Below are 14509 nucleotides of genomic sequence, written 5' to 3' on the forward strand. Positions count from 1 at the left end.
ACCAAGAAGAAGCAGAAAGCCTAAACAGACTGATAACAGCTGGTGAAACTGAAGCAGTAATGAAAAAACTCCCAATACACAAAAGCCTTAGACCAGACGGTTTCACAGGAGAATTTAACAAAACATTTAACAAAGAGCTAAGACCTATACTTCTCAGACTATTCCAAAAAATCCAAGAAGAGGGAAGACTACCAAACTCTTTTTATGAAGCCAACATCATCCAACAAACCCCAAACCAGATAAAGATACAACAGACAAAGAAAACTACAGGCCAGTATTGCTGATGAACACAGATGCTAAAATCCTGAACAAAGTACTGGCAAACAGCATCCGGAAATACATCAAAAAGATTATACACCATGATCAAGTGGGATTCATCCCAGGGATGCAAGGATGGTACAATTTTTGAAAATTAATACACATAATACATCACACAAACAAAAAGAGAGACAAAAATCACATGATCATATCAATATATGCAGAAAAAGCATTTGACAAGGTACAGTACCCATTTATGATAAAAACACTCAGCAAAGTGGGAGTACAGGGAGCATACCTCCACATAATAAAAGCCATATATGAAAAAGTTACAGCTAACATCACACTCAACAGACAAAAACTTAAAGCTTTCCCACTAAGATCAGGAATAAGACAAAAATGCCCTCTTTAACCACTTCTATTCAACACAGTATTGAAGTCTTAGCCACAGCAATCAGACAAAAAGAAGAAATAAAAGGCATCTAAAGTGGAAAGAAGGAAGTAAAACTGTAATTGTTTGCAGATGACATGATAGCGTACATAGAAAACACTATAGTCTCCACCAAAAAACTGCTCGACCTAATAAATGATTTTCGCAAAACAGCAGGATACAGAGTAAATATGCAGAAATTGAAGGCATTTTTGTACACCAATAACGAAATGTCAGAAACAGAAATCAGGGGAAAAAGTCCCATTTGCCAGCAACAAGAAAAATAAAGTACCTAGGAATAAACCTAATCAAGAAGGTAAAAGACCTATACTCAGAAAAGTACACAACACTGCAGAAAGAAACTGAAGAAGACACAAATAAATGGAAGCATATACCATGTCCATGCATTGGAAGGATTATCATCAAAATGTCCACACTACCCAAAGCAATTTATAAATTCAAAGCAATCTCTCTTAAAATATAAAATTACATATTTCACAGATATACAATAAACATTTCAAAAATTTATATGGAACCATACATGACCCTGAATAGCCACAGCAATTATCAGAAAGAAGAACAAAGTAGGAGGGATCGTCATACCTCACAGAAAAGTATAGTACAAGGCCATGGTAAACAAAACAGTCTGGTAATGGCATAAGACGAGACACATAGGTCAGTGGAACAGAATACAGAGGCCAGAAATAAACCCAAGTCTCTACAGTCAATTAATATTTGACAAAAAGGGAGAACCATAAAATGGAGTAAAATAGCCTCTTCAATAAATGTTGTCAGCATATCTAGACAGCTACATGTAAAAAAATGAACTTGACTACCAACTTACACCATGCACAAAACTAAACTGAAGATGGATAATACTCTTAAACATAAGTTGTGATACCATAAAAGTCCTAGAGCCTACCATAGACAGGAAAATCTCAGATATTCCACAGAAATATTCCAGAGCAATAATTCCACTGATATATTCCCAAGAGCACTGGACATAAAGGAAAGAATAAACAAATGGGACTTCATCAAAATAAAAAGCTTCTGCACAGCTAACAAAAACATTAGCGAAATTAAAAAAAAAACCCAACTGTATGGGGAAATATAGCTGCCAATGTATCTCGGACAATAGTTTGATCTCCAAAATATATAAAGAACTCACACGACTCCATTCCATGAAAAGAAACAACCCAATAAAAAAATGAGCAAAATTCCTGAACAGACACTTCTCTAAGGAGGACATAAAGAGGGCCCAGAGACATATGAAAGGATGCTCAGCATCACTAGCTATCAGAGAGATCCAAATTAAAACCACAATGAGATACCACTTCACACCAGTCAGAATGGCCATCATAAACAAATCAACAAACAACAAGTGCTGGCGAGGTTGTGGAGAAAAGGGAACCCTTGTACATTGTTGGTGGAAATGCAGACTGGTGCAGCCACTGTGGAAAGCAGTATGGAAATTCCTCAGAAAACTAAAAATGGAATTGCCTTTTGACCCGGCAATTCCAGTGCTGGGATTATACCCTAAGAATCCTGAAACACCAAACAACCTATGCACCCAATATGCATAGCATCGCAATTTACAATAGCCAAGTGTTGGAAGCAACCTAGGTGCCTATCAGTAAATAACTGGGTCAGACCTGTGGTGCATTTATACAATGGAATACTATGCAGCATAAAGAAAGAAGGGGCTCCTACCCTTTTTGACAGCATGGATGGAACTGGAATGCATTATGCTAAGCGAAATAAACCAGGCAGTGAAAGGCAAATACCACATGATCTCACCTTTAACAGGAACCTAATCAACAAAAATATAACCAGAGACACAGAAATTGAGAACAGGATGACAGTGACCAGAGGGGAGAGAAGAGGGAAGTTCAGGGGAAAAGGGTGAAGGGTTTGCAGGAACAAGTATAAAGGACACATGGACAACAATGGGGGGAAGGAGAGGTGGAAATGGGAGGGAGGTGGGGAGCGCTGGGGGGGTTGGGTTGGGATAGGGGGAAAGGCAGAAAACTGTACTTGAACAATTAAAAAGAGAGGAAAAAACTGTGGTACATTTACACAATGGAATTCTATGCAGCAAAAAGAAAAAAGGAGCTCCTACTCTTTGCAACAGTATGGATGGAGCTGGAGAGCATTATGCTAAGTGAAATAAACCAGGTGGTGAAAGAAAAATACCGAATGAGCTCACCTGTAAGTGGAACCTAATCAACAAAACAAATAAGCAACCGAAACATAACCAGAAACATGGAAATAAAGAACAAACCTAGAATACCCAGAAGGGAGGGGGAAGAGGAAAAACAGGTAGGGGAAGGTCCATCAAGGAACATGTTTAAAGGACCCATGGAGAAAGCCAAAGGGGAGTAGGATTGAGGGTGGGAGGTGGGGGTGGGCTGGCCAGGCAAATGCTTAGGCTAGAAAATTTAGACAACTGTACTTAAAGAACAATAAAAAATAAATTTTAAAAGAAAACATTCTTATAACTCTAAGAAAGAAAAAGTTATGTTAAACACTTAAGCTAACTTTAAAATACTACAGAATCCTTCCTTTTAAAACCAGGTCTCAAAACACTTTCTACTCAAATGTTAAGGTGATTGGGAACAAGATGGTTAAGTTAACTAAATTAACTTGGGGATTTAAGTAAAACATAACGCCGCTTACTTGGATTTCATAATAAGCCCATGATCAGTGCTAATAGAGTAGGACACTAACCATGACTTGGCAGAAACATTCAATAAAATGTAAATGGAATAAGCTGAAGGACTGGCAATGAAGAGGGCTGAGTAGTAAAGAGAAATAAAAGCCAACCTAACAGGTTCATATAACTATTTTTTTATTCATATACAGATTCATATTGAGAGACAGACTTTACATGCCAAGCAAATTATATTGAGTATTGTTATATATACCCCAAATTATGGGAAAGATTCCCCAGAAAATAGGATGTAACTTCTGAAAACTACAAAAGTAAAACCTTCCTAAGATGTCAGGCTATAATGAAATACAGAAGCTTTATTAAATAATTTATCTGCAAATGAGAAAGTACCAAGAGAAGAGACATTTGCTGTACCTGACCCAAGAAATGCATACATTTCAGGCCTGCTCTCCTTAATGAAATGTCATCTGTCTCAAGGAGAGCAGGCCTGAAAAGGGCACAGGACTTGGACTCCTAGGCATGTAGGCAAAGGCTACCTCACATGGTATCCACTTACCTCCCCATTGTTTTTGCTTATCCTCTGCAAGCAACCTACAGTCACTGCTCCATATGTGACCTGTGTAACCTGGTCTAAACTGGTTACCCCTTTTCCAATTTTCCATTTTTTATCTGATTAGTAAGCAGATGCTTCTCAAGCTGATGAAATGCTCAATAAATGGATGGTCTCAGCAGTCGTTGACTCTGACTACCTACCACCTATCTACCTCCTTTTGGTATCATTACTCTGATTACCTTTTGGAGCACTACCTCTCCACCATGGATACGGTCTGGTGGGACAATTAATCAGGTTCATCCCACCCCCTGCCAAAACATGGGTACATGTCCTAAGCTGAGCCTACTGAACACCTGATAGCCTATTCCTGGGCTATGAATTGTTGAGCAGAGAACAAAGAGGCTGGAAATGATTTCAGTTCATTCCTTCCACTCTCAGCACTGGAATAAAACTCGTTTCTACTTGTTCTAAACATTCCCTTTGAATCTGTAAGTCTTGGCCTATGCAGTCTTCCAACTATTGCTCTTTTTGTTTTAGATGGAGTGATCTTCGTTATTTTCTAAGAACTATAAAGGAGGCAACTGGATTGTATTGTACTGCTGTACTTAAACAGTGAAAACCTGATCCTCAACCTCATGGCTGACCTCTTCTTTTTTTCTTGAAATCTTCTTCACTTGGCTTTCAAGACATGCCACTGTTAGTTTCCTTCCTTCCTCTACCTAAAGCTTCTCAATCTCTTCTATCTGTTTCCTCAGCTGACAAATATTAAAGGGACTCAAGGCTGTTTTCAAGGCATCTTTCTTTACAGATGTACTTCTCTCTCCATGCAATCTCATCCATACTCATATATTCAATGAACCATCTAAATGTGAAATAAGATAGTTGGCAAAAGACAAATACCATATGACCTCACTTATAACTACAATCTAATGAACAAAATAAACTAACAAGAAAAATAGAACCAGAAACATGGAAACATAGAACAGACTGATAGCTGAAGGAGGGGAGAATAGAAGGGAGAGTGGTGGAAGGAAGGGGAAAGAACTAGTCAAAGAACATGTATGAATGACTCATGGACAACGGAGAGGGGACTGACAGTGGGCTAGAGGGGTAGGCTGGGTGCAGGGGGGCAAATGGAAAAATGAGACAACTCTAATACAATGAACAAAAAATAAATAAATTGTTTTGGCCCAGCCCTCTACTCTAGGCTCCAGCTAAATATCCAAAGTGCCATTTTACATTTTCACTTGGATGTTTCAGTGGAAAACTGAAAGTCAGCAGATCCCAAACTGAGCTTACAATCTCCATCATGCCAATCACTGCTGCCCCCATCCCGGTCAAAAAAGCTACTTCCTCCAGAGACACCTATCTTGATGAATGGCACAACCAACTCAAAAACCATAAATCCAGGGCACTAAGCTGAGTTCTGGCCAAGATGGAGGCATAGGTAGAAACCCTTCACTTACTTCCTCACACAACCAAAAGGAGGATAACAACCAATCTAAAAATCAATAAACAAACAGAAGTGCCAGAAAATCAAACTACAAAGAACTCCGACAAGGAATTAAAGAAACAGTCAACCAGACCAGTAAGACAGGCAGGCAGAGAGAACTTGTGGCAAGGTGGCAGGCTGTGTGGGTGGGGCTGCCTGAACAGGAAACTGAGACTCAGAGCTCACTATGGACTACCACTGCAGGGGTTTGCCGTGGTGGGAGAAACTCCCAGTCTCACATGAGAGTTGATTGGAAAGTGAGGCTAGAGCCAAGAAGGTGAGCTACCTTATCCCCTCTTTGGCCCCTCCCCCACAGGCAGTGTAGCAAGGAGGGTTGCCCTGCCCTGGTGAATACCTAAGGCCATGCCTCCTTACAACATAACAGGTACACTGAGACAAATAAATAGGGCCCAACTGAAAGAACAGAACAAAGCTCCAGAAAGAGAGCTAAGTGAGGAGATAGCTAACCTATCTGATGCAGACTTCAAAGTCCTGGTAATTAAAACGCTCACAGAACTAATTGAGCTCAGTTGCAAAATGAAAGAGCAAATGTAGGATACCCAAAGTGAAATAAAACAAAATATTCAGGGAACCAACAATGACAGAAAGGAAACTGTTACAGAACAAAACAAGGGGGGCCTGGGATGATATACTATTATTGAAAGAAGGCCCCGGGTCCGTTATGTCCGCCACCCGAGGAAAGACGTCTCTCAATGCCAGAGATTCGTGAAAAGGAAAGGAAATGTTTATTTAATGCTATACTAACTTAAAGTAGTGACCTAATGTCTTTATAAAAAAAAAATCCTAAAGTCCCTAAAAACACCCACAAACACACAGTCCTTTTTTCGTTCCCCCTTTGCCCAGTCCAGAGTACCATATCTCAGGAAAGGAAATAGAAGTCCATGGCTCAGGCAGTCCTCTAGTTCTTCTCAGTTAGTAATCCCTCTTGACTGGGAGACCTCCCTGGATTCCCGGCACCCTCGGCTGAGTTGCCGGGATCTCTGCTAAAACCAGGTGGTGGTTCCCCCTTCTAAAGCTGTGGGGGTCCTCACTCTGCCAGGCCACGTGGTTCCCTCTCTCTGGGATGCGGGAGTCTCCACTCTGCTAAAGACGCGTGGTTCTCTCCTCAGGGCTGTGCACGGTTCTCCTCCTCAATGGCCGCCAAATCTGGGGGTTTTTTTGTTTTTTTTTTTTTAAAGATTTTATTTATTTATTTTTAGAGAGGGAAGGGAGGGAGGGAGAGAGGGAGAGAGAGAGAGAGAGAGAGAGAGAGAGAGAGAGAGAAACATCAATGTGTGGTTGCTGGGGGTTATGACCTGCAACCCAGGAATGTACCCTGGCTGGGAATCGAACCTGGGACACTTTGGTTCCCAGCCCGCGCTCAATCCACTGAGCTACGCCAGCCAGGGGAAATCTGGGTTTTAAATCCCCGTGGCCAATCTTCCTCTGTAGCCTCATTTCCAACTCCTCCCACACTCGGCTTCACATGCCAGAACTCGTATCCTTCCAGCTTTACTGGGCTGCCATCCTGAGTCTGGGCAGGCGTGGCCCCATGTCCTAGAGCCAGTCCTCTCTGAGCTCCCACGCAGGCGCTGTAACTCAGGGGACCCGCCCTCCAGTTACATCTGGGTGGGGAAGTTACTTCCATTCCCCTGGCTCAGAGCTGATCACAGCTACTTAACATATCTATGCAACCAGTCAAAGGTTATAGATATGCCAAAAGACCACACCAGAGCTTAGCTGCAAGGCTGTTGCTATGATAAACAGCTCTCAATGGCCCTGCTCCATTTGTCCCTTCCCCCAACCCACACCCTGGTCAGGGGGGAGATGGAGACATCCCAAAATCTCCTGGACACCTTAAGTTCTGGACCCCATTTCAAATGCCTATTTGGGGCCCCCCCCTCTTGGCTGCACCCCATAACAAAACCAGGATTCAAATCAACAATTTGGAACAAAAGGAAGAAATAAACTTCCTGTTCTGTTCCATCCAAATGGAACAGAATGAAGAAACAAGAATTAAAAAAAAATGAAGAGAGGCTTAGGAACCTCCAGGACACTTTAAACATTCCAATATCCGAATTATAGGGGTGCCAGAAGGAGGAGAACAACAGCAAGAAATTAAAAACTTATTTGAAGAAATAATGAAGGAAATTTTCCCTAATCTGGTGAAGGAAACAGACTTCTAGGAAGTCCAGAAAGCCCAGGGAGTCCCAAAGAGGTTGGACCCAAAGAGGAACACATCAAGGCACATCATCATGAAGTTACCCAATATTAACGATAAAATCTTAAAAGCAGCAAGAGGAAAGGAGACAGTTACCTACAAAGGAGTGCCCATAAGACTATCTGCTGATTTCTCAAAAGGAACCTTACAGGCAAGAAGGGGCTGGAAAGAAGTATTCAAAATCATAAAAGTCAAGGACCTACATCGAAGACTACTCTCTCCAGCAAAGTTACCATTTAGAATGGAAGGGCAGATAAAGTGCTTCCCAGATAAGATCAAGTTAAAGGAGTTCATCATCACCAAGCCTTTATTATATGAAATGTTATAGGGACTTATCTGAGAAATTGGAGAAGATCAAAAACAATGAACAGTAAAACAACAACCAATTCACAGCTATCAACAAATGAACCTAAAAAAAAGAAAAACAACAAAAACAAAAATTAAGCAAATAACTAGAACAGGAACAGAATCAGAGAAATGTACATCACATGGTAGGTTTTCAGTGGGGAGGGTGAGGGGAAGAATAGGGGGGAAAGGTACAGGGAATAAGAAGCATAACTGACAGGCATAAAATAGGCAGAGAGAGGTCAAAAATGGTATAGGAAACAGAGGACTCAAAGAACTTATATGTACAACCCATGGACATGAAATAAGGGGGGTAGAATGCTAGAGGGTTGGCGGATGCAGGGCGGAAGGGGGATAATGGGAGAAAAATTGGGAAAACTATAACAGCATAATCAATAAAATATACAACCCCCTCCCCCATAAATCCAGGAGACTATAAGTCTTCCTTTACCATCTTCCGGCATCTCCTGCTTCTTCATCTTGTCATATCTACACAATTGCTAAGTTTTTCATTTTCATCTTCTAGAAGACTCTCAAACATGACCAATTCTATTTTCATTGCTGTTACTTTAGTCCCAGCAACACTCTCCCAACTGGTTTCTCTTAAGCATCTTTGTACACTCCTTTAATACCTTCTTTACATTATAGGTAAGAGTGATTTTTTAAAAATGACATTATGATATCATTCCTTCAATGACTCTGCCTTTCCCTTAGGACAAAGACCAAATCTTCACCAGGGCCTCCATAGTTTGACTCCTGCCTACCTGTTCTCTCAACCTCATGCCATTCCCACCATCTCCGCTCCAGGTGCACTGAATTTCTTCCAGAGTCTTAAAGATGCCATTTGCTCTCTGCCTACAGATCTTTGCACATATCTTGCTCTGTTTTCCCCATGTTATTATAGCTCAAAATTGTAACTGCCTCAAGGGAGTCTTGTCCAATTTTCTGGATTAAACCAGAAAACTGTCCCGTTATATACTATCTCTTGTTAGCGCACATTTCACAAATATTATCGTACATATATATCGTACAATATCGTACAATATAATTTATTGTACGATTAGCTGTTTGATTTTGCCCTTCCCTACAAGAATTTAAGCTACATGACAGCCAAAACTGTATGACTGTAGGGTAAGTGGAGGCAGTCTGGCCTCCTCACCCAGGTGTCTTGGTAACTAAGGGAAGCAGTGTTCCCATAACCTTGAACAGGCCTGATTAGTAGTGTTCTCATAGCCTTGAGACTTGGTCCAATAAACTGTTCCCATAACATGAACTGTGCTCACATGTGCAGAATTATGCTATATTATAAAATTTTCTAGCTTTTTGCCAGCTTTGTTTGCTGTAGTATTTAAAAGGGGCTAGAGGGCCCTGGCTGGTGTGGTTCAGTGGATTGGGCACTGGCCTGTGAACCAAAGGGTCACCAGTTCAATTCCCAGTCAGGGCACATGCCTGGCTTGTGGGCCAGGTCCCCAGGAGGGGTGCACAAGAAGTAACCACACATTGCTGTTTCTCTCCCTCTCTTTCTGCTTCCCTTCCCCTCTATCTAAAAATAAATAAAATCTTTAAAAATATAGAAAAAGGGGCTAGAGGCTCCCTGCTGAGTGCCATGACATGTGCCATGCTATATAGCAAGAGCCACAACATGTGCTACGCAGTGACAAGCAGGGGGATATGCAGCTTGCAGCATGAGTGGCTTGCCCACCTGTGAATAAAGGCATGTCAGACATCCCAATGGCTCCATGAATATTCTGCCTGAATACCGTGAACCTGTCTGACCTTGAATGGTTGCAACATAATGACCACATTCAGTATTGTATCTCCAGCACTTAATCCAGAGCCTTGTAAATAGTAGACACTTTAAAAATACTAATAATTTTACTCAGTATTATTATTCACTGTTGAATCTCAATTAACATTTCCCCAAGCTCCAGGTTTACTTTTAAAATAACCTACTCAAATTCTTCACCCAAATATTTTATAAGCAATTTGAATTCAACATGTCTCTAACCTCTCTACTAACTGCAACACCCCAAACTTACCCCTTTCCCAATCTTGCTCATATCAATAAACATCACCACCATTCATACAGTTTCTCAGGTCAAAATGGTGACTGGAGCCACCCTCAATTCATCTCTTTCTTTTATGTCCTACGTCCAACCATCAATGAGCTCTATTAACTTTACCTTCAAATTACGAATCCTAAGTGTGCTTCTGACAACCACTACCACCACTACCACTACTACCCTAATCCAAGCCTCTATCTTCTCTTGCTTAGACTAATATAGTGACTTCCCAATTTGGTCCCCTAACTTCCACTTCTGACCATATCCCATACTCTATTCTCCACACAGGGCCAGAGTGTCTTTGTCCCACTCCCACCTCTGAAGCTCAGCAAGGGCAGGGTCTCTCTTTAATCCTACAGTGCATACATACCTAGTGACTAGCATCATGCTGGGCAGATAGATAGCAGACAAACAGTAAATATCTGCTAAATGACTGAACTGGGAATATTACTCTAAATGAAGATTCTTAGACTCCATCCCTAGAAACTCTGAACCTGCATTTCTTAATAATCTACAGGTGACTGATAAGTGATCTGCCAGGTACCCTGAATCCCCATTCTTAGAGTACAAGGCTGTCCACTTGCTCTCACATTAATGCACACAGAGACTTCTGAATTGACCCTGAGAGTCAAAAGAAAGAGAAGCGAAGCCTCCTCTGGGAAACATTACAGAAGTCAACTCTAGGGGACTTATATTCAATAGAGAACATAATCATCTTACTAGAATTGGCCCATAACTAGATGTATAACATTCTTGAATAGGTGAGGAGGGATTAAGTACATATAATTTTTAATTTAGTATGCTTCCAGAGCTAAAACACTAATTAAATCCACAGACTGAAAAATATTAAAAATTAAACCTCATCTATTAAATCAGGTCATATGCAATAGCAGCATCAATTTAATGTTCTTCTCCTCCTTCTGTTTGTGTAAACACAAAGACATAGGAAAATTACTGAACTGCAAATAATCAAATGTAAAAAAACCCCTTAGTTTCATAGCAGAGTTTAAAATAGTTTAAAGATCTCATGCTTTCCTCCATGCAAAAACTGTTCTGTAATGCTATGTCAAATATAACTTAGCGTATTAGAATTTCATGTTTACATGTCTTAATTAAAAAAAAAAAGGAGCCCTGGCTGGCATAGCTCAGTGGATTGAGCACAGGCTGCGAACCGAAATGTCACAGATTCGATTTCCAGTCAGGGCACATGCCTGGGTTGTAGGCCATGATACCCAGCAACCGCACATTGATGTTTCTCTCTCTCTCTCTCTCTCTCTCTCCCTCCCTTCCCTCTCTAAAAATGAGTGAATAAAATCTTAAAATAAATAAATAAATAAAATAATGTAGCAGCATAAAAAATTACCAGGCAAGTTTATAGTATTTAATGCTCATAAAAAGGTCATCACGTTCTAAAATTCTTGTATCTATATTGTAATATTTAAGAAACAGTCTAATTTCTGACTCCTTACAAGTACTTTCATTCTTCCTTTATATTTTCTTAAATTTAAGTCATTCTAAAACATTCATCAGGATAAAAACTAACAGTTTTTAATTTATTTAATATGATTCACATTCCAACTTTCTTTTATGTTAATAAATATGCTTTTATCTTTTTCAGATAAATTTTAAAAAAACCTCAAATTAAAAGAGTTTACCCTTAGTTACCAGTATTCATTTTAGCATTTACTGAAATAGCAGCCTTTTGCCATATGTTCTTCATTCTATGTAACTCCTCGAGTCACGTGAGGACTTAGAGACCCTTAAAAACAAGAAGCCTTCAAGTGACCTAAGAAGCCCAATAATCATAAACAAGTGGTTCTATGTCATATTGGGAAATTTCTGAAAAAACACATATTCCATCATTCTGGATATATAAAAAGGTACAATACCCTCTAACTTCCTCTCTTTGGTTTACTTGTCAGAGAAATCCCTTACCTGAGCGGCTTACTCTCTGGGCCCACATCAGTAAAGCCCATCTCCTCCAGTTTGCAGCGCCTGTACAGTTCGTAGTGCCTAGAGTGGGTCTGTTCTCGCAGGTCCTCCATATTTGTGCAAATGAGCATTTCCCGGAGCTTCACAAAGTCACAGTGGTTTTCATTCTCCACTAGCCAGAAAAATAAAAAACAGCAACACAAGTTTTTAATTTCTGACACACAATTAGTATTTGTTGAATGAATGAGTAAATGAAAATATTTGAAGTAACAAACAGTTAAATGATAACTCTGCTTAAGAGCTACGATTATTCTATACACGTAACCAAGGAAGACTCTTGTATAATACATACCGAATTATAGGCAACATTAATTATCAGGCTGGAAGACTTGCTTTAAATTTAGTAGCAAATGGATAAACAAAAAAATGTGAAAGAAATGCACTGTATAATGTTACTATGTTCTCCAGTTATTTCACTAATACAATGTTAGAAGTTCACAAACCACATTCAGGATACTTAACATAGTGCTGAAAATATATCTAACATTGTTTCACTTCAAAGTAAAACTTCAAAGTAATAAATTCTGCATACTTAATAGTCCCATCTGTGTATACTATAACTATCAAGTTCTTTTTACACAATGCCACATTTACAATCCTGTGTTAGACAGTTAGTGAATAAACTTACATGGTTCTCCTACATTTATGGTGACTAGAAGACTACAGATGAATATATTACTGTTTAAGCACAGTTATTTTTAAATATTTTATACATTAAAATGTTAAACTTTTTAATATTTTTCATGCATTATAAAATTTGTCAATTTAAAAATCAGCATTGTGAAACTGGTATTACCAAGGGCAATCCATTCCCCATTCATTACCATAACAAGTAAATGAACCACAGTGTATTAATTACTTACTCACTATAATGCTAAATAAATCCTAACATTTTTTTTAGTTGGTTGACTGGTTTATTTTGGAAATAATTGCCAATATTTTGTAGTAAAATATATAAATTTATACAATGGTTTATTGTACCCTAGAATTACCTAGTAATTAGTTTATGTATCATGTTTAAACACTACTATTTACACTCAAATTTTATTCAAAATGCCTGATCAGTTTGTCCCACCTTCTGAATGTCTTGGTACACCTGAGCAGGTAATGGGGAAGCTCTACCTGGTCTCTACAGACTTGATTAAATTGAACATGGCCAATTTTTCTGACAATGAATCATAATAAAAAATAACCATCACTTCAAAGAATGCATTGAATGCAACTTTGAGACTACAAAATAGTTCTAGTCATTGTTTATCTCATTTACCTTGTACTATACCCCAAGGGTACTGGCGAGCTTTGACCATCTTATTTCCAATTTTTACCTCATCCATACTTCCTACAACAGCAAATGGCAACTGTCCCTAGAAATAAACCACAATATAACAGGGGAAATTAATTAAACAGCAAATTTATTAAAATTATTAAAATCAAATGATCTGCTCTGCCTCAGATTTTCAAACTTGACAGTGAATATGTGCCAATTCTACTATAAGAGTCATTTTCAGACCCTATAAAGAAAAAAATTTATTGAATATCCTCCCACACAAAAAGTATTATGCTATAGAAATAAAACAAAGAAAAAAAATTCCAGACTTCCAGTCAAGATGGAAGTGTAGGTAAATATGCTGTGCCTCCTTGCAAAACCAAAAGAAGGACAACAACAAATTTGAAAACCAAAAGCAACCAGAACTGCCAGAAAATCAAACTGTATGGAAGCCTGACAACTAAGTAGTAAAAAAAGAAACACTCATCCACACCAGCAGGAGGGGCAGAGACAGGCAGCTGGGGCAGAGAGGACTCACAGCAAGGCAGTGGCTATAGGACTTGGGTGGGGTAGTCAGCAGCTGGCAGGCTGGGCGGTCCCACATTTGTGCGCAGATAAACTGGGAGGAAAAATTGGGGAGAAAGACAGACCATCGAAATGAACCAAGAATTCCAGAGCAGGGAAAGAAAGCCTCAAAATCTCTGACTGAAAAAACCTATGGGGGTTGCAGTGGCAGCAGAAACTCCTAGCCTCACAAGAATTTGTTGAAGAGACCCACAGGGTCCTAGAATGTACACAAACCCACCCACCCAGGAATCAGCACCAGGAGGGCCCAATTTGCCTGGGGGATGTGGGAGAAGTGACTGAAATCGGGACGGTAGCTAAACAAGTAAGTGCATTGTTCCCTCTAGGACCCCTCCCCCACATACAGTGCCACAAAGCAGTGATGTGCATTGACCCCCCACTGGCGAATATGGAGGGCTCCATCCCTGACTACGTAACAGGTGCGTGGAGACAAAAAAATATGGCTCAAATGAAAGAACAGGTCAAAGCTCCAGAAAAAAAAATACAACTAAACAATGAAGAGATAGCCAATCTATCAGATGCAGAGTTCAAAACACTGGCCATAAGGATGCTCACAGAATTGAGTATGGGTGGCAAAATAGAGGACAAAGTGAAATGAAGCAAAATGTACAAGGAATCAACAATGACAGGAA

General features: G+C 39.7%; 1 protein-coding gene across 9 annotated transcripts in view; it reads right to left on the reverse strand.

Moving 5' to 3' along the window:
- The window catches only part of SEPTIN10 (septin 10), a 78437-nt gene that overhangs the window by 12899 nt on the left and 51029 nt on the right, over positions 1–14509 (reverse strand). For all 9 annotated transcript variants that reach the window (XR_004903350.1, XM_036026640.1, XM_036026642.1 and 6 more), the window contains 2 exons: positions 13293–13389; positions 11969–12137 (listed from right to left, as the gene is read on the reverse strand). Coding sequence is in view for 8 of the 9 variants with exons in the window: in XM_036026640.1 (XP_035882533.1) it covers positions 11969–12137; positions 13293–13389 (266 nt within the window). In the remaining variant the exon portion in view is untranslated. The remainder of the gene's footprint in view (positions 1–11968; positions 12138–13292; positions 13390–14509) is intronic.

The sequence above is a fragment of the Phyllostomus discolor genome, chromosome 5 (genome assembly GCF_004126475.2).
Source record: "Phyllostomus discolor isolate MPI-MPIP mPhyDis1 chromosome 5, mPhyDis1.pri.v3, whole genome shotgun sequence".
Classification (NCBI taxonomy): domain Eukaryota; kingdom Metazoa; phylum Chordata; class Mammalia; order Chiroptera; family Phyllostomidae; genus Phyllostomus; species Phyllostomus discolor.